The 20,754-nt window shown below is 44.1% G+C and overlaps 1 protein-coding gene across 1 annotated transcript in view; it reads left to right on the forward strand.

Moving 5' to 3' along the window:
- Positions 1-17,690, forward strand: part of LOC145425144 (NACHT, LRR and PYD domains-containing protein 12-like) — a 596,587-nt gene extending 578,897 nt beyond the window's left edge. The window contains exons 16-18 of the mRNA XM_080298036.1: positions 13,687-13,863; positions 16,233-16,406; positions 17,082-17,690. Of these exons, the coding sequence (XP_080154162.1) occupies positions 13,687-13,863; positions 16,233-16,406; positions 17,082-17,094 (364 nt within the window). The 3' untranslated portion in view covers positions 17,095-17,690. The remainder of the gene's footprint in view (positions 1-13,686; positions 13,864-16,232; positions 16,407-17,081) is intronic.
- Positions 17,691-20,754: the final 3,064 nt, after the last annotated feature.

The following is a 20,754-nucleotide window of genomic DNA, read 5'->3' on the forward strand; positions in this document are numbered from 1 at the left end:
CCTTTCTTTTTGAAAGGTCAAGAGAGGGAATGTGGGAATAAAGAAAATACTTTACTGCTACAATATAGCCTTCATCATTAACACTGCATTAAAATGTTTATTTAAGCTACTGGCATTAGACTAAAACTTTTATTAAAGGTGCAGCTATAATCATTGTATACACACATTGCATATTGTGCTCATGAAAGAGTTGATGCTCAGTCTATTCAAGGTCTTAAGCTTCGTTTGGCGCGATGTCCCGATGATCTATTGTGTGAGTGACTTGGAGCAGCAGAAGGTTAAACCGCATACACGCTTACAAACACAAATGATTTAAACATAGGCCAGGCCGAGGCCTGGAATTCATTTAGCTTCTAACTGCATTTGAGCTGCCTAGTAACAAGTGACAGAAGAAGAGTCAAGAAATTGTAAGTCCCCAGGAATCATCTGGAAGGTGAAACAAATTGCCATGTATGGAAGAATGTGACAGAAAGAGGAACGTCTCTGTCTGCTTTTATGCTGATAGGGTGATGGTGTATATCTGACCCTGGGTGTGTTTAATCAAATTAAAAGTGTTGCTCACACACATAAAGAACATTGAGATTAAGTAAATTAAGATTAAGTAAAGATTAAGTAAAGTTAATATAAAGGATAGAGCCCAGAACATGATATTGTGAACCAACTTTGAATAATTAAGGGAACAATAGATGCACACAGTAGATTATTGAGGTGTAGCAGAGAGAGGCGTTTTGTTTTCTATCCTTTACAGGAGAAGATTTCAGGACCACAGCGACTACAGGGGTGGCGAGAATCCTGGAAGCCCCAGACTGAACGGAACCAACCAGAGAAAGGGGAACCCGAAAAGAAGCACAGAGCACAGAGAACCATAGTTCCAGAAAATGTGTTGTTTAGGAAATTAAAAGCTCGTTAGACACAGGTTAAATGTGAGCATAAAAGTAATGAAGAGTAATGAGAGGGACTTTAGGAATATTTGCAGGATTTCTATGTTATGTAAATTGCCCAAACACAGTATTCGGGCTGGATATGCTCTACCCGTTAAAGGGGGCAAAGAAACCAGGACTAAGTTTTAAAGATGAAACTCTATAGAGGATGTTTCCAAAGATTGACAAAATAATCTAGGGCCTTTTACCAGAAAACCTGATTGTATCTGTTTGGAGTTTACAGTGAGCACTGAGGGAAGTCAGAAGTGGGTTTAAACTGGGATTCTGGGTAAAAAAGGGGGTGTAGGAAGTAGATTTAGGACATTTCACAGGTGCTGTCTTAGAGCTTGATTTATTTGTTGTGGATAGAAGTAATTATGACGGAATTATAAGGAAACATTGAAAACATACAACCCGTTGAGGGGACAGACAGGGTTGGGCAATTGAAAGGTTTCATTTTGTTTAGCATAATCTCTTTTGTTATATTTTAGCCTTTTAACATGCAAGTAAACTTAATGGGATAAATCAGGAATTATGTCGTGTTTCTTAGGAAACACGAAAAGGGGAAGAACTGCCATGTAATTAATATATTCTTAGTGCTTATTTTCAGATTATATTGTTTTATGTACTTTAATAATGAAGGTTTGTAAAGCAAGGCCACTTTTGACTCACAAACTAAGTGCTCAGCCAGACTGAAAAACAGGAAGTTAGTGTAGAAATATACAAGCATATTAATAAATACAGGAAGCCAGAAAGAAAAGAGGAACTTGTACCATATAAGGAGTTGTTGAAACTGTGTGACGTGTAAAGTACCAAAATAACACCTATATGAGACACATTTTTAGATTCTAATGTTAGAGATCCTGCAACTGGCGAGACCTCTTCCCTCTGACCCCTCCCCAAACCCTCAAACCCTCCTACCCACCTCGACATACAAACTCTGTGTGGCTTCACGTGTTCTGTTGATGTTTACATGATCGAAATAACTTGAACACAAACACAAACAAACAAAGAGGAAGACCACACCGGAAGGAAACAACTACAAGTCCCAGCATCCTCTGTGTTTAGGGAGCAGCAGTGAAAGTGAAAGTATTGAGCCTCCGTTCAGAGCAGGAGGAGGAGGAAGGTGGAGCTGAGGCAGGTGAGTGTTTAAATGAATATGTTTCTTCTTATGACATAAAATAATTCCACGCTGTTCGTGTCTGTGGGTGAAATGTGAGGCCGGTCGGCTCCTCTGAGCGCTGGTTTCCTGTAAGTAGAGAGGAAGTGAGTTTAGCTGAGCCTCCGTTTAGTGTGAGAGAGCAGGAGGAGAGTGAGAGCTGTGCTGAGGCAGGGTGAGTGTTAACACCGCTCTGACATTACTGTGTCGGAAGTTCCCGCACGCTCATTGGATAACGATGTGTCAATCTCAACTTATTAGCCAATGAGCATGCGGATTCACAGAAAGACCCGCCTTTATCACGGGACTTTAAAAACTACAATGGCGACAGAAATTCCGTGAGTGGAGTTCAGGGTGACGTTATGAAACTGTGATGTTTGAGCCACTTCCTGTTTTCAGTCCCAGCGTCCGGGGCCCTATTTCAGGAAGCCGGTTTAGTGCAAACTCTGACTAAGTATACCCTGAGTTAACGAAAACTCTGGGTTTTCGGCTTCACAAAGCAAGTTTAGATTCATTTTGAGTGGGTTACTATGACAACACTCCGAAGCTAACCTGCCCCCTAGCAGGTTTACTTCAACTAACCCCGACGTTCTCCGCCTCTGTGTCGGAAACCTGACAGTAGGAAGTGTCAGACATGGCGTGCTCCTTCCTTGAAGAGCCAGTAGATGTTGAAGCCCAAATTCTCCGCAGAGCTCTCCGCCGGGAGAGAGTGATTAGAGCGCGTTTGGACATTTTATCATTTCCTGATGATTTCCTGTGTTAACGTTACCGTTTTTCAGCACAATCTATAAGTTATTTGAAGAACATCCTCAGGCCTAATATTGCTCATGTGACACATCGCGGACATCCTCTCAGTTCTGTACATATTATTTGTATTGCACTTTGGTTTTTTGCAAACTGGAGCTTTCTGTATCATATTGGTGACGCTGAGCACGTTTCCAAGGCTACCGTCTGTCGGGCAGTCAGGAATGTTACAGTTGCACTGAAACGTCTCCTGCACTCTTTTGTGGTGTTCCCCGGTCACAGACCCACAAGATTTATCAAAGAGGGATGCCACAAAATTGCAGGTAGCAGGATGAATAAAACTCAATTCATGATGCGGTGATACTTGAACTACTACCGTATTTTCACGAGCATAAGACGCACTGTACTAAAAGGCGCAGTCTCAGTTATGTGTGCCATTACTGTATTTAACACACACATAAGGCGCACTGGATCATAGGGCACATACAAGTACCGTATGCGTATTTAAAAATAAAGCGGGAGCAAACCTGAATTCGGTACCTTACTCACATTTTTATTACCAGTAATCGTCATCATCAACAACACACAAGCATACAAGTGTGCGTATTTAAAAATAAAACAGGAGCAAAACAAAGTTCGGTACTCACATTTTTATCATCAATCAAACCCATGGAAGTCCTCATCCTCTGTGTCTGAATTGAACAGCTGCGCTAAATCTCCATCAAACATGCCAGGTTCACTTTCTTCACTGTCAGAGTCACTTTCCGTGCCGTGCGGCTCCTCGGAAATGATGCCGGCTTTTGCGAAAGCTCAAACAACAGTGCCAGCAGACATCTTAGCCCAAGCATCTACAATCCATTGGCAAATTGTGGCGTAACTCGCCCGGCGCTGCCTTCCACTCTTGGTGAAACTGTGGTCTCCATCGGTCATCCATCGCTGGATGTGTTTGTCGCCGATGTGTTTGCTGCAGTAGGAGCGGAAGATGGCCAGCTTTTCCTTATAATCCGCTGGAAGTTGCTGCGCTACCGTAGTCCTGGTCCGGATGGAAAAATGGCACCGTTTCATAAAAAGTGAAAGTGAAACTGCTTTTAGCCGAATGGTGACCGTCGAAACGCTTCTCCCGCTCGTTCTTTGCTCGATGATTGCCTTATGTCCGCAGAAACTCAGCTGCGTCTTCTTGACCTGCCGGAGCTTGTTTTCCAGCTTCCTCCATTTGCGAACCATCGATTCATTAATCTTAAATTCTCTCGCCGCTGCTCGATTTCCATGTTCCTCCGCGAAGCTGATGGCCTTCAGTTTAAACTGTGCTTCGTAAGCGTGTCTCTTTGCCATTTTCAGGGTTGTTAAAACAACGATGTCCTGCATAACGCACATACCTGTTCTTTTATACAGGTATGTGCAATAAAGTCAACGCACACACTTCACCCTTTAGCGTTCTCATGGTGTTCTCTACTACGTCCTCCTTACAACACAAAGGGCGCACAGCGCTATAGGGCGCGCCGTACTTTTTGAAGAAAATCTAAGACTTTTAAGTGCGCCTTATGGTTGTGAAATACGGGCTAAGTACTTGGATTGACAAGTCAAGCGCAGATGATTGTGTTGTTTCTTATAAAGGCTTGTGTGTGTGTGCCTTCCTGTGTGTGTCCTTGTGTCAGTGGAACTGAATCAGTGTGTTAGAGAAAGTGCTCCTCTGCTGTGCCGTCATCGTGTGGATGCTTCTTTTAAAGTTGGAACTCATGTTTTTATGATCTGCTTCATTTCATTGAACCTTTATTTCTAACCATGAAGTCCCTTTGAGGTTACAGCCTCCTGGTTAGGTTTAGGCTGTTATTGTGCTTCAGGCTGAAATATGAGGAGTAAGGAGTGGGGCTGATTGAAATGATCAATGAGAACTTTAGAAACCCGTCAGTGTGATGCTTCCAGTACAACAGCACCCCTGAGTGTGTGTGTTTGCCTCTCAGACTAACTCCACCCTGACATCAAGAAGATGGAGGAAGAGGATGGAGCAGGATCTGCAGCATCCAGCTGTGTGTCTGTGAGGAGTGACTGGTCCAAAGGACAACCTCCAGGGTTCAGTAATGAACCTGCAGCAACAATGTAAGAGAGCTGCTGACCCATTAATTCAGTGTAAATAATGATTTTTGATGCAATGGGAGAAGAAAAATGACAAAAACAGTTTTAAAAATTAAAATATTACAAACTATGTTTTTGAGTTTCCTGATGTAGTACAAAAATATATGAACATAAGGACAGATATTTTACAGTTCTTTTAGGCAGCACCAAAAAACAAAAAGACTATTTTTAAGCTGTCTGAGGTAGTGAGTCAACATGTCACACTGGGTCAAAGGTCAGGGAGTAAAAGTGTGTTTTAAAGGAGGTTTAAAAGCAGCGAGTGAAGGAGCCTGTCGAGGTAAATCGTTCCATAACTGATCAAATTCAGTTGGTGGACCTCTGTGTGAAATCAAGCATCTGGTTCACAGAGAGGATAACCCTCACATGGGCTGTACAACATTATATAGGGAGACAAAAACAGAGATGATCGTAGCCATCCCTCTCTCGCATGGACGTGGCAGTCTTGCTGTCTGCTGCGAATCCTCCCCGTACCTCCGTGACCTCGTCTGGTATCTGCTCCCTCCTCTGTAAGAGACAGTAAAGGAAAACACGTCTCTGCCTAGTCTTGAAAATCTAATCTTATCATCCATTGTTCTTCTAGGGCCTCTTCTTCTTGTGGCCTCAGCTAACTGCTAATATTTAAATGGCTAACATTAACATGTGTGCCAGCCAGGTTCACATTTATGATGAACTATGATTAATTAACTGATGTTGAACCTGGAGCTTTACTGACCTCTCAAATTCCTCCTAAAGTGTTATTCAGTGTTGCGACAGTCAGCTGCTTCAGCTGCTGCTGGGATGGGCTGTGGCAAAGAGAACAGAGAAAATCCAAATCAGAGTTTTTCTCTGAATTAAAAGCAAGGAAACAACAATATATTCTACATGGTGAAACTGATGGTTTCTGGTGTTTGGGTCTGTTTTTCTGTATTTATGCAGATAAAATGTAAACTCAGATGAATTATACCATCAAATGTTAAAGGAAAATATCAAGATGAGTGTCTGTGAGCTGAGAAGGACGTGAAGCGAGCAGTTTATCCCAGAGCTGAAGCTGCTCTGTGTGCAGAGATGAGCTCAGATTCCTGCTGTGATTGATCAACAGTCACAGAAATGTAGACTTGTAGTTATTACTGCAGTATGGTCACAGCAGATACTGATAAACATGTATTATGAGGATGGATGATCAAGTTTCTCACTCTCTCCTTTAAATCTCAGTTTTTTCTTCTTCACAGTTTATCTGTTAATTTATTAATGAATAACACTGAAAGAGTTTCTGTTATATTTCCCCTTGAACATCAGCTCATTAGGGCGGCATTAGGAAATAGCCCCCCTCCAAAGAATGAATAAATGAATGATGATAATAATAAAATGATTCAAAAGCAGAGCTCAGAGTGGTAGAATGGTCAAACATGGATCCACGGGTGGTTCAACTGCATTTGGTGACGTGACTAAAGCAAATCTTTCAAATAATCCCACCATCAACGGGATGTTGTCTCTTTTACTACGGTTACTTTACTTGGTCACCGTGTGAATTTCTTTGAAATGAACCAAATTCTTTTATTTGTTGGTTGTTGCATATTTAACCTCTACAGTCAGGAAAGGAGGAGATGAGGCCTCAACAATGTTGGGTTGTAGCTGTGCTTGAGGTTAGAGTGAGTGTCCATGGAATAAATGTAAGTCAGTGAACTGGAAACATGACTGTGTTCAAACTTTGTTTTCCTTTTTATAATGAGTCTAATCAAAGGTGGACAGAAGTATCTCCACTGTGACTTTTCTGTGTCACCATCAGAGCTTCTGCACAGTGTGGAGAAAGATCCAGAAGCAGAGCTGGACTGCAGACAGCCAGTCAGAGCAGCTGTGTACAAAGTAAGACTGAACATCTGTCTGCTGATGGACTCATTTCTGAAAACTGGACTTCTTGTGTTGTTCAGACATTGAAGAGTTTTCTTTCTCTTTAGTCTCATTGTTTTTCTTTCTTTCAGCAGATGTTGGTCTGCAGGAGGTTTTAGATGAACATAAGATCAGTCTGAGGAGGAGATGTGAACGTGTGACTGAAGGAAGTGATGAAACAGGAAGTAGAACCCTCCTCAACAGGATCTACACTGAGCTCTACATCACAGAGGGACAGAGTGAAGAGGTTCATACCCAACATGAGGTGAGGCAGCTGGAGACAGCTTCCAAGATGGACGCCCTCCATGACGCTCCAATCAGGTGCCAGGACATCTTTAAAGCCTTACCTGACCAACAGAGACCCATCAGAGTGGTTCTGACCAACGGCGTGGCTGGTGTTGGAAAAACCTTCTCAGTGCAGAAGTTCACTCTGGACTGGGCAGAGGGCTTGGAGAACCAACATGTCAGTGTGGTGGTTCTGCTTTCATTCAGGGAGCTGAACCTGATCAGAGATGAGCAGTACAGTCTTCTGGAGCTCCTCCATGTTTTCCATCCAACATTACAGAAGGTCACAGCAGAGAAGCTGGCTGTCTCTCAGCTTTTGTTCATCTTTGACGGCCTGGATGAAAGCAGACTTTCATTGGATTTCACCAACAGGAAGCTGCTGTCTGATGTCACACAGAAGTCATCAGTCAGCCAGCTGCTGACAAACCTCATCCAGGGGAATCTGCTTCCCTCGGCTCTCGTCTGGATAACTTCCCGACCCGCAGCAGCCAATCAGATCCCTCCTACATGTGTTGACAGGCTAACAGAAGTACGAGGCTTCACTGACGCCCAGAAGGAGGAGTACTTCAGGAGGAGATTCAGTGATGAAGAGCTGTCCAGCAGAATCATCTCCCACATGAAGACATCCAGGAGCCTCCACATCATGTGTAGTATCCCAGTCTTCTGCTGGATCACTGCTACAGTTCTGGAGCACATGTTGACTACAGAGCAGAGAGGAGAGCTGCCCAAGACCATGACTGACATGTACTCACACTTCCTGCTGGTTCAGACAAAGAGGAAGAAGAACAAGTACCATGAGGGACGTGAGACGAGTCCACATGAGCTGATGGAGGCTGACAGGAAAGTTCTTCTGAAGCTGGGGAGGCTGGCGTTTGAACATCTGGAGAAAGGAAACATCATGTTCTACCAAGAAGACCTGGTGCAGTGTGGTCTGGATGTGACAGAGGCCTCGGTGTACTCAGGAGTTTGTACAGAGATCTTCAAAAGAGAGTGTGTGATCTTCCAGAAACCAGTCTACTGCTTTGTTCATCTGAGCATTCAGGAGTTTCTGGCTGCCGTCTACATGTTCTACTGTCACACCAACAGGAAGACAGAGGTGCTGAAGAATTTTTTGGGAAAAAAATACAACGAGTCCTCTCTGGATGATTTCCTTAAACGAGCCATGGAGAAATCCCTCCTGAGTAAAAATGGCCACCTGGACCTGTTTGTTCGCTTCCTTCATGGCCTCTGTCTGGAGTCCAACCAGAGACTCTTAGTAGGTCTGCTGGGTCAGACAGAGATCAGTCCAGGAACCATCCAGAGAGTCATCAACAACCTGAAGAAGATGAACAGTGATGGAATCTCTCCTGACAGAAGCATCAACATCTTCCACTGTCTGATGGAGATGAACGACCTCTCAGTACATCAGGAGATCCAAGAGTTCCTGAAGTCAGAGAACAGATCAGAGAAGGAACTCTCTGAGATCCAGTGCTCAGCTCTGGCCTTCATGCTGCAGATGTCAGAGGAGGTTCTGGATGAGTTGGACCTGCAGAAGTACAACACATCAGAGCAGGGACGACAGAGACTGATTCCAGCTGTGAGGAACTGCAGAAAGGCTGGGTGAGTCCAGATGTGATCATTAACATCATTGATCAGTGTAGGTTAGTAGTTTAATGTTGAAAATAAAATCAGATTGTAAGCACAAAGTGTTTGTGTCCGTACGCTGCAACCTTCCACACCATTCCTTTATTGTACAGACTCAGCAGCAGCTCCATGGATCCCAAATCCAAGAGTGGAGAACAGATTTGAAGTGTGTCACATCCATGCAGTCACAGCTGTTTCCACCATGTTTCCACTGATATTAATCCTGTTCAATGACACGTTTCATATCAGTGAATATGTTCTTTAGGACGTCCACTGACATGTTTAAGTGTCCTGCTGGAAATCACTCAAATCATCCATGAAATCCATGAAAAATCCTTTTAGTGTTTCTAACTTCACCCTCTGTCCTCTCTCTCTCTCCATCCTCCTCACTGCTTCTTTCACTGATAATCACACAAACATCGTATTCAGCTACAAAATAACACAATAATATCATCTGATGATCATTATTATAAGAGCAGGATCCATATTTGATATCAGAGTAACACACTGCTTGGTTATGTGCAGTCATCATCAGTGACTGTGGGTCAAACAGAAGCTCTCTGATTGGTTGCTGACCTTGGTCACCTGTCCACTCTCACCTGTTTGTGTTTGCTCTCTCTTTGCTGTCTCCATCCTCTCTCTCCTTTCTCTCCCTCTCTGTCTTTGTACGTCACTCAGCTCCAATGGAAACAGTGACATTTACAAACCAATCAAAGACAAACTGATCCATGTCAGGTTATAACAATATTCAAAGTGAATACAGGCTGCTGCTGGACACAGACAGGTAACATCATTTTGACTTGCTGTCACCTGGATCTGGACTCATAAACACTGAAGCCCTGAACAGGAATACAAATCATTTTCTGCCAACTAGCGACACAGCAGCAGATAATGGCTCAGAAAGCTAAAATGAGCCAATCATTTCTGTGTTTAGTTCCCCTGAAATCAGATCTGATATCAGCAGCTCTGAGTTCATTCATCATTATTGTCCAGTGATGAGATTTCTGCTCCGTTTGGTAACAGTCAGCAGGTTTTTCCTGCGTGTGGACGTGAACAGTCGTACCTGACAGCAGGTAGCAAACAGAGATCATCTTTCCAGCTGGAACTCTTCACTGAGCTGAACTCATTCAAAATGTTCTGGAGTCAAAACAGGAAACAGTCCAAATGTGTGTCTTCACTCTGACTCTGGATCAGATCTCAGTGATAGACTGTGGACATTATGGAAGCCTAAATGTGACACCATCTTCCTCCTTCATCTGCAGATTATAGCCAAACAAAGATTCTCATTAAAAGTCTTCAGGTCTGAGAGAGACTCAATCGTTGTGTCATGTCAAACACAGTAAGAGGAGCTGAAGCACAGATGTGAAGAGCAGATTCATCACATTATGACCTCACTCTGTTTTGTCTTCATATACATTCAGTCTGTGTTTATAATGCAGATTTCCTGCTTTTATAATAACACATTTTATATTTTCTATCATCACAGACTGACTCAGTGTCGACTCTCAGAGTCTCACTGTGAAGTTGTGGCCTCAGCTCTGAAGTCCAACCCCTCCCATCTGACAGAGCTGGACATGAGTTACAACCTCAACCTGCAGGATTCAGGTGTGAAGCTTCTGTGTGCTGGACTGGAGAGTCCAAACTGTCGACTGGAGACTCTGAGGTGAGTTCACTGACTGCGGCTGTTGTTGTTTTTCTATATTTCAGGTCTTTGATTGATGTTTGAAACTTTCTTTAGTTCCTAAATGTTCAGGATGTGTCTGAAGACAAATGTGAAGAAGTTTGAGTGCTTTCAGAAATGTTGTCTTTCCAAACGACTGAACAACAGTTTTTCCTTTTGGCTCCAAACAGAAGTGACAGACTTGAGCAGGGTTCATTTAAAGGCTGACAGAAGTGGAGTGGTGACGGGGAGATGTTTGACAGGACAGTGTTTCAGCCTCCACAGGTTCATGTTGTGCTCCATCAGTCAGTGAAGATGAAGTCAGTGCTGATGAGGCTGTAGAGTGTGTGAGGGATGTGAATGAGGATGATGAAGATCTGATGATAGCAGATAAAAACAGGCTGCAGAGACTTTGAGCCATACAGGGCACACAGTGTGTGTACAGAACAGCAGAAATCATTATGGAGGCCTCACTGGAATATGGAAGCATCACAGTACAGCTTCAGTGACGCTTTAAAGTCTCTGATATGAGATGAGAAATGAAGCAGCCAGAGCTTTTTCATGAGTGGAAATCCACTGTGACTGTGAGCTGCTGCTACAGCCTCCAGATTAGCCAGCAGCTCATCCTGCTCAACATTTTCTCACCAACTTTAATGGAAGTGTGATGTTTTCAGCTGGAGTGATGGTCAGGGTGGCCTCCCTCTCCTCTTCTTCTCCTCTTCCTCTTTCATTTGTAAAGCCACTTCTGCTGCTTTCATTCATTTGGAAGTCCTGTAGCTGAGTTTGGGAGAGACTAACAGCCTCGGCAGCAGAGGGGAGAAAGGCTGTAACACCACCACTTTACTCTGTTCTACCTGTCACATCATTTTATCAGGAAACAAATATGCTCATGTTTTTACTATGTTTGTCTTGAAGATGTAAGAAGATCACATGGTGCTTTTTATTATTGTGTTGGTTTGTTTCCTGTCTCTTGGATGGAGCCCAGCTGTGCGTGGCCCCTGGGCCTGTGGTCAGAGTGTGTGCTGGATAATCCGGCCCAGGATGAAGCCAAACTGACATGGGATGAAATGTCTGTCACATAATTGAGCTTAGTGTAGATTCATTTCTGCACAATTTAAAAACAAGCAAAACTTTGTTCTGTCTTTTCTATGTTATACTGTAAACTTTCTTTGATACTGTGTCCAAAAGGAGCAGCTTTTACTTTGAAGGGGAGGCGTCTCTGTTTCCTCTTCAGGTTGGATGATGGAAGCAAATGAGTGTGTGATGTTCTTTCAGTGTTGCACTTTGTAGACGCTCCCTGAGCACTGGTCTCACAGCCAGCTGCACATAGAGACCAGTGTTGTTAGTCCAGGTCAGAAGATGACTTGTTGGAATGAAAATGAGCTTGTAGTTTGTCTGCTTTAATAATGTGACTGGAAAAAGGTGTTGGACTCCAAATATGTCCATTTCTTTCACACTTCACCTTTAAAAGTGAAGCCTTGTGGTTCCTGGAAGGAAAAACACGACTTTTTCAAGTCTTTGTCCTGTTTTTATGATAAATGTACGACTTTAATGTGAAACATTCAGAGTTTTTTCTCTTGTTGTGTTTGTTTGAAGCTGCTTCCTGTTGGCTTCAGCTGTTGGGAGTTTCCATTTTCTAAACTTCTACATTCTGAACCTTCTTCAGCTCTGAACAGATGATGAAACACTGAATGATTTTAAGCTCACACTTTGTCTTTTTTTTTCTTTTTTTTTCTTCTCTTCTTCATTTACTTTTTCTTTTCCTTTTTTCTTTTTCTTTCTGTCTTTTTTCTCTTTTTCCTTTAAAAAAAGCACCGTCACAATAAACTAACTAGCAGTAGATATCAATAGTTACTAAATAATAAACGATATTGTGCAGCACGCAGGATAGACAACGCACAGTGTGCTTTCAGGCAGCAGCCAAGAAAGCTGTAGTCCGCGCCTGTGAATACCCATGTGTACACCTGTGTGCATACCTGTGTGGATCAGCATGCTTGCATTCCAAAGGTTTCTCCATGTAATGATCTGCTAGGGAGTGTGGGGAGCCACAGCCCTGTCCTCTATGGTATCAAGCAGGTATGGAGGAGATCAAAACTCCAGACATCCAGAGGCCCCCAGAACACAAGAGACCAAGGAAGATCCACAGAGGGGCAGCTGCGCCACTGTCCCAGTTAGAGCTAAGGAGAGTCCCAGATGAGGGCTCACTCAGCAGCCGCGGAGCAGAAGCCAGGGGGAGTTGCAGTGACGCGCCCGTGAGCTCCGCCGGTAGCCAGCTGTGCCTGAGTGACCGAGCCCCAGGCCGAGAGGCCGGGGGCACCCCACCTCCGAAATGGCCCGAGCGAGCCCCAATAAGCGGCCGCCAAGGAGTGAGCCGGTGTGTACCCGGACGCCCACCCCCAGATACAAAGAACCACCAACGCACCGACACCTGAGGGAGTTCGCCACCGGCAGGGGAAGTGGTGGTGGGTGGAGAAAGGCCTCCAAACCTTGGAAGGCCCGAGATGTCCCCAGAGAGGTGGCGTCTGATACCCAACCTGACATATAGACACAAACATACAGGCACACACAGACACAAACATCCATTCCCACCCTCATGCTCTCATGTGCACTCCACACTCAACCAACGTGGAGACAAATATAAAGAGACGCTGTATACGCAATCACACTCCCCAAGCGTACTCTACAAACCAGGTCTAGGTACCCTTGCCCCTGGAGGGGGGAACCGCACCCACACCCAGGTGGTGTTACCCTTTTCCCTGCGGTGGGGAGAGGCAGACCGCCCCGATTCCGCAGCAGCAGGGAGGCCCCACACCCCAGACGGCAGCCGGACGGCCAACTCCTCCTAGCCCCCCCTGCTCCAGCAGGCCGCAGAGAACGGGGGTGAGAGAAGATTCCAAACCTCCCTCCACCGGCTCATAGTAGTGTTGATGCATGTGTGTTCTAAGGTGCAATTAAAGGGGGAGGTTTGGAGGGGCCATCACATCACATTTAGAAGCTCCCCTAATGGAGCCACAACACATGTCCAATAATTAGTCTGTCTTGTTGGACCAACTGGAAGAAATGATTCAAGGACTTAGTCACAGAACAGAGATTCAAATCTCCAAAATCATATAGTCTGAAACTCTGCACAGTTTCCTGTTTGAAGCTGCTTCCTGTTGGCTTCAGCTGTTTGGAGTTTCCATTTTCTAAACTGCTACATTCTGAACCTTCTTCAGCTCTGAACAGATGATGAAACACTGAATGATTTCAAGCTCACACTTTGTCTAATAAACTTACATCTTTCATTCTTTATACAGATTGAGGGGCTGTGGTTTGTCAAAGATCAGCTGTGATTATCTGGCAGCAGCACTGAAGTCCAACCCCTCCCATCTGAGAGAGCTGGAACTGAGCTTCAACTATGACCTGCAGGATTCAGGAGTGAAGCATCTGTGTGGTTTCCTGGAGAGTCCAGGATGTGGACTTGAAACTCTGAGGTCAGTCAGCATGTTTTAGTTGTGCTGAGATGAATATGATGTGAAAGTTGTGCTGACACTAAACTGCAGACATCAGGCTGATATTATACTGATCCACACTGAGGATCTTCATGGTAAAGTCTGTTTTCTTCTTCTCTGGTTTAGTCCATTGACTGCAGCAGAACAATGTTCACATTTCAAACCTTCAAAGAAGAAGAAAAATCCTCCACTGGATAATTCACTGTGAAACTCTCAAACTCTTCATTCCACCTTAAAGACTGTCTGACACTGAAATCCAAAGCAAAATGTGCGTTTGCTTTACAGACAGCAGTCCAACACAAACATACACACATGATCAAAACACAGTCCAACATCCAAATCTCCTTCACTGCCAGCATGAATGATGGGAAAGAGAAGGAGGAACACTCTGACATTCAGGGTTAGAATGAGTTTCATGAAGCAGACTGTGAAGATCAAAGCTGCATTAGAAAGCTTACATGAATGAATGAGTGGACAGAAGTGGACAGAGATCATCTGAAGCACTTCAAAGGCTTTAAATCAGCACATTTCTCTTTATTCTTTATCAACTCTGTTAGTTTCTCTCAGTTTTCTGTGGAATGAAGCTAACAGCAGGCTAATAAGATGCTGACCAATAGGTTTCTATTAAAGGTTGTAATTTGTATATGAAAAAGTGCTTTGGCTCAGCAGGGATCAGCTTACAGGTAGAATACAGCTGCTGGATGGGATTAGCATGTCATAGCTATCTACCAAACTGCTAACTGGGGGATTTCAGGCCATCTATGGATCACTTTTGCTAACTGTTTATTCAGCTTAGGCTCACAGGGCTGCAGCCTGTGCCCTAGCTGTCATAGGGCAAGAGGCGTGGTCCACCTGCACAGGTGAGCAGTCCATCACAGGGCCAACAGAGAGAGACAGAGAAGCACTCTCTCACATCCACACCTACAGCCAATTTAGAAGCACCAATGAACCTAAGCAGCATTTCATTGGACTGTGGGAGAACATCCAACCTCCACAGAAAGGCCAACAAGCTTCAACCTACAACCTTCTTGCTTTAAGGCACTAGTGCGAACCACTTTTCCCCATTTCAGCCCAAATCCTACATCTTCCTGTTTCTGACTCCAGGCCAGCTCCACTAACACTTTCTCATCAGACACTGCCACCTAGTGGAGGAAGTCTTAGTTCCATTTGAAGCTTCAGATTACAGTTAGTTCCTTTACAAAGAGGTGGAGGTGGTGGGGCCACAGCACCATCATCACTAAGTGCCATAGGACACTTAACCTTTGTTTCCATATGCTGGGAACTTCCTGTTGTTCCAAGGAGGACTGGAAAATGTGTGAAAACCTCCCAGTCAGTTCCTCACAGCACACTTCAATCATTTCCCTCCCACAGCATCAGGACCAGGGCTTTTTCTCTCTTTGGTCCCACTAAGAGATTTCCACACAAACACCTCATCAGTGGGACTCTCAGAGCTACCAGCCCTTTGCTACAATCACAAAGCTCTTCATTGAAATCAATGATATCAAAGCTGGAATCAAATGAGTCCAAGTCTTCTGCTGATTCAGGATCACATTCATCTCTGCTCCTTGTTCTGCATCCCCACCATGGACTTCATTCCTTTCCAAGCCAGCCTTGAGTGTCCTTTATTCAGCTCATCCTCTGCTTTACTTTTACACCTGATTTTAGCTGCTTTATCTCTCTTTCAACAAGTTTCTGTGCCTCAATCTTTTTCTTCTCTCCCTCATAACAAGACAGCTTCTTCCGCCTGAGAACATGTTGGAGTGATTTACTAATCCGGGGCTGCTTATTGGGGAAAATACTTCCTGTTTCCAAAGTAATCCCCATTTTTCCCAGAAAGAAATGTAAGTAGAAATCGATGATCTAAGTGAGAACATGAGCCTTTAAAAAGTCCCAGTGGGTGCAGTCAAAGCAGTCCCTCAGTCCCAGTATAGAGTCTTTGGTCCAGACTGGAACAACTGTGTGCCCAGTTTGAGCTCTCTTCAGTCCTGTGACCTGACAGACCCAGAGGGGCCATCACATCACATTTAGAAGCTCCCCTAATGGAGCCACAACACATGTCCAACACTTAGTCTGTCTTGTTGGACCAACTGGAAGAAATGATTCAAGGACTTGGTCACAGAACAGAGATTCAAATCTCCAAAATCCAACTGGCTGCATCAGGACATATAGTCTGAAACTCTGCACAGTTTCCTGTTTGAAGCTGCTTCCTGTTGGCTTCAGCTGTTTGGAGTTTCCATTTTCTAAACTTCTACATTCTGAACCTTCTTCAGCTCTGAACAGATGATGAAACACTGAATGATTTCAAGCTCACACTTTGTCTAATAAACTTACATCTTTCATTCTTTATACAGATTGATGCGCTGTGGTTTGTCAGAGATCAGCTGTGATTATCTGGCAGCAGCACTGAAGTCCAACCCCTCCCATCTGAGAGAGCTGGACCTGTGGGGAAACAACCTGAAGGATCCAGATGTGAAGCAGCTGTCTGATCTTCAGCAGATTCCAGACTACAGACTGGAGACTCTGGTGTAAGTAGAGTGATGGAGTGAGTGGGTGGTGCTGTCAGCAGTATTGTACTAAACACAGTCAGTATGAAACAAAGATCCAGTGTTTCCTGTAAAGCTGCAGCTTCTCAGTGAAGCTGTGAGAGGAGAATGGTGACAGGCTTCAGGATTGGACACAAACACTTCCTGTTTCTGACCTTTATGGTCACCATAGTAATGGCTGACACGCTCTGATCAAACGCTGTCAACAGCCAATCAGCTCTCTGAACAAAGCAGCACACAGACCAATGACTGCATTCATTTCCAAGTTTAAAGCAGTGAAGAACACAGTCTGTAGGTGAGGAAGAATTTAGTGAGAGCAGATGTTTGGATGGAATTCCTCCAGTTAACAGCTGGAACCGTCCATCTGGATTGTTGGGCTTGTTGTTGGGGTTCCTACAGAGCTCAGAGTGGACACACCAAGGTTCTTCTAATGAATGAAAGTCCAAACTCAAACTAGGAGGGAAAAACATTTTCATCAACTTCAATAAAAATGAAAAGATTACAAAAAGTGAAGCAACAATGAGTCCTAGTACAGTCCCAGCACTGAAGTCCCTGCTGCTCTTTATACTGGATGTGCTGCATCACTGACTGACAGCTGATGAAGAGTCTCTGGAAACACTCGTTTATCTCCTCTGCTCTTCCTTCTTCTCTCTGCAGGTGGAGGTGGTGATGGTAAACAGGACGGTGTGTGTGCTGAGAGAGGAGGAGCTGTGTCCTGATGATCCAGAGAGGTTGAAGCAGCAGCAGCTTGTGTGTAGAGACGCTCTGACTGGGCCATGTTACTGGGAGGTGGAGTGGAGAGCTTCATCCAGCAGTGACTGACAGAGGAATGAGAAGAAGTGCAGATGACTGTCAGTGCTGCAGAGTGAACTGCTCTGAGAACAGCTCCACTGTCAGACACAATGTAGAGTCCAGCATCATCCCTGTGTGTCCCTCTGGATCTGACAGAGGATCATCAGTGTATCTGGACTGCTCTGCTGCTGCTCTGTCCTTCTACAGTCTCTGCACAGTCTCTGTCTGACTCTGGCTTCAGACCCTCCTGGATCAAACTCACCTGGAAAGACTTTCAAACATTACTCAATAGATTTGAATACAGAATATATTTGATATATACTGTAGATGTACTGTAGAGTTGCAGTTTGTCACTTGTAAATACAGTCTGTGAGCAGCTGTGAGCTGAAAGATCTTTCTAGAAACACGAAATGTTTTCACTCTTCTGTTGCTTTTTCATATATTTCCACAACATTAATATTGATCCCACCTGTCTCACCTGTTTCATGCTTTTATACATAATAACAGGACACGTGTGATCTGAGCGCTGCTGTGGTTGCTGTGCTGCACGTCTTCATTTAGATAATAGAGACATCTAGTGGTTCAGAGGGAGAACTGCAGGAGGTGGAGCTGTGTTTTAGCATGGAAAACTTTTTATCTTTTAGGCGCAGATACAAATATGACAAGTATCAGTGTGAGATACAAAAGGTCACATCAGTCAGCAGAGGGAACAGTGATCACACAGCAATGTAAGAATAGAAATATAACAGTGAATCTGGACATGTATACAGATGGAAGCAAACAAACAGGATGTAACACTACATTAAAGCCACAAATGGGAAGAAAACAAAGCCAAAGGAAAATATATTTGATCTCAGGAATCCAAATCAGATGCTTTAGAGCAGGGGTCGGCAACCCTGGGCACGCGTGTCACAGCTGGCACGTGAAGGGTTAACTGATGGCACGACCATAGCTGGACTGGCCATCGGGCATACTGATGATGTTTTTTTATTTTCTTGTAACGGTATAAACAATGAAAGATGGCGGATTGGCCGGATGCTGGTCGATGTGTAAAAATAAGTCAGTTGTTTGGTGGTGGCTATGGCGGAGCTTCCACAGAGGCAGCAGGTGGATGAGGGAAAGGGGAGGCAGGAGGAGCACGGGGGGGGGGGGGGGGGGGGGGTGCAGGAGGTAATAAATCAAGTTTGATTATCCTAATTTATAGCTGTCTTTATGTTAAGGATTAAAATAAAATTCACAAGAGGAAGGTGTTGGTGTGTGTGGTTGCGAAGAAGAGGGCGAAGCTAGAATGAAGCACAAACAAAGGGAGGTGTTTGCCTCTCGCTGTAGCGCTGTGAAACACCATCTGTAGATTGCAGCTTGTGTAGGTGCTCCAAGAAAATGGGTTCATTGGCATGCAGCACTGTAGATGTGCATGTATGCACTCGCGAAAGAGAGAGGATGCTTGTGTTGCTGAGCTTGTTCTTGCACAGCGGGAAGATGTGAGGTAGGTTGGGGCTACCTCATAACTCCCCGCTGTGAGGCTGCCAGATGGGAAGAAGAGGAAACCGCCTGGTTGTCCTGAAACGCTCATTTTCCTCTGCTCACTTTTCATCTTTACAATCTCAGCACGTGGGTGTGTATCTTCTTGCAGTGGGCCTCTCAGTTTCATTCTTATTCATAAGCTCCTCTTTGTGTTATTTAGTTTGTACCTGAAAAGTCTAATTCATGCCTGAGTACACAAGTACAAATAAAAGGAGTACCACGTACTTTAATGGGTCAGCTTGGGTCCAGACCTGAATTAGAGATAATGTTGGGCTGTTTTAGGTCTGAGCCACTAACCTGACGAAAACGCAACACAACTGCTGGTAAGTGCGTGTTGTTTAAAACAGATAGTTGGAGAGGCAGGTCAGTGCTTTTAAAGGTTTATCAGGTGTCAAATCATTTTATAGATGGGGAATGTAGGACTGTGCAAAAGTTTGAGCCACACCTTAATTCTAACATATAACTTGCTGGGTAATGGGAAACGGGTGCAACAGTTTAAATTTGAAAAGTTTACATGAAAATACAATATAAAAGGCAAAAACAGAGTTGATATAATGAGGTAATGAGCTTGAGCATCTTTATCTTCAGCACGCCCTGAACTCTCTTAGGCACATTTCTTTGGAATTCCTTTAAGTAGTCTTCAGGAATAGTTCTCCGAGCTTCTTTAAGGACATTCAGAGCTCTTCTTTCGATATCAGCTGCCGTTTTGTTCCATTCTCTGCCGCGATGATCCCACACGGCTCAGGTCAGTCCATGAATGATGGTGTTTCGATGTGTTTAGTAAGCTGCTGCCGATCAGACGCTTTCCAGATGGTATTGCATGGTGCATCAAAGTCTGGTGGTACTTTTCATAATTCCATCAATTTTGACGAAATCCCCAACACCCTGGCTGAAATGCAGACCCAAACTATGGCAGAGCTGTACAGTAGTTTACAGGTGGTTGTAGACATATTACCACAATTTGAACCAGAACTGTCAAATTTTGGTTCATCACTCCATCAGACCTGCTGCCACTGATTTTCAGTCCAGTTCTTGTGGAATTTGGCATCCCTCAGCCTTTTCTCCCTGTTCCCTTCCTTAATAATGGCTTCTTGACAGCCACCCTTCACTGACACCATGAGATGAGGCTTTGGTGAACACTAGATGGATCAACTGAAGGACCAAGTGCATCTTTCAGGTCCTGTGTCAGGTGTTTGCTGAATTTTTTTTGACATGACTTTCAGGTACTGTTCCTCCACTGTAGATAGATTTTTCAGCTTGTCCCCTTTTTTTCTGTCTTCTACTTTCCCAATCCAAAGAAATTAAATACTGTGTTTCTGTGACAGGTTGCTAGTAACAAAGTCCCTAAAGATAAAATTTAAAATTGGTTCTTTGCTAAGTTGTGTGTTTTGTATTGTATTTGACAACTCGGGTTTGTCCCCTTGAGTTAGGTTAAGTGGTTTAACCCCCCAAAAAACAAAAATATCGCTCTGAAAGCGATCAGGTACAAGGACTGGACTGAAAATGGGTGAAAAAGCAGTTAATGTCCAAAGAAAAACTTTAAATGACCTTCAGAAAGTCTAAAGAAAGGAAGAAGAAGAACATCTGGCTCAGTACAGGCAAAATATAAAGAACTGAGGAGAGGCTCAAGATTTATTCACAGATAATCAATCAAATTAATCAAGCGTCATCTGGAAGCATCCTCCTGGCTGTAAGAGCGTCTCGTTTTTGTCTCATTAACTGTCTGGTGGCGCTCACAGTAGTCTGCTGTGACGGGGACCTCGAGGACTAATGTTACAGGGAAATCATTAGGAAAGTGCTTTGGACTGAGCTTTACTGAAATCTCAGTTTTCCCCCTGTCGGAGAGCTCCACCACCTCCACCCCTTCTCCTCCTATTCCTTCTTTTTAAACGTCAGTGCAGGTACCGTCTCCCTCCCTCCCATCCCTGTATTTTTGTTACATAGAACTTAGTGGCTGTGCTCACTGTTCAATTCAAGTTGGTTTAAGAGAGATGGTAGTTTAAAAAACACAAAA

This window comes from Astatotilapia calliptera, chromosome 3, assembly GCF_964374335.1.
Source record: "Astatotilapia calliptera chromosome 3, fAstCal68.1, whole genome shotgun sequence".
NCBI classification, from domain to species: Eukaryota; Metazoa; Chordata; class Actinopteri; order Cichliformes; family Cichlidae; genus Astatotilapia; species Astatotilapia calliptera.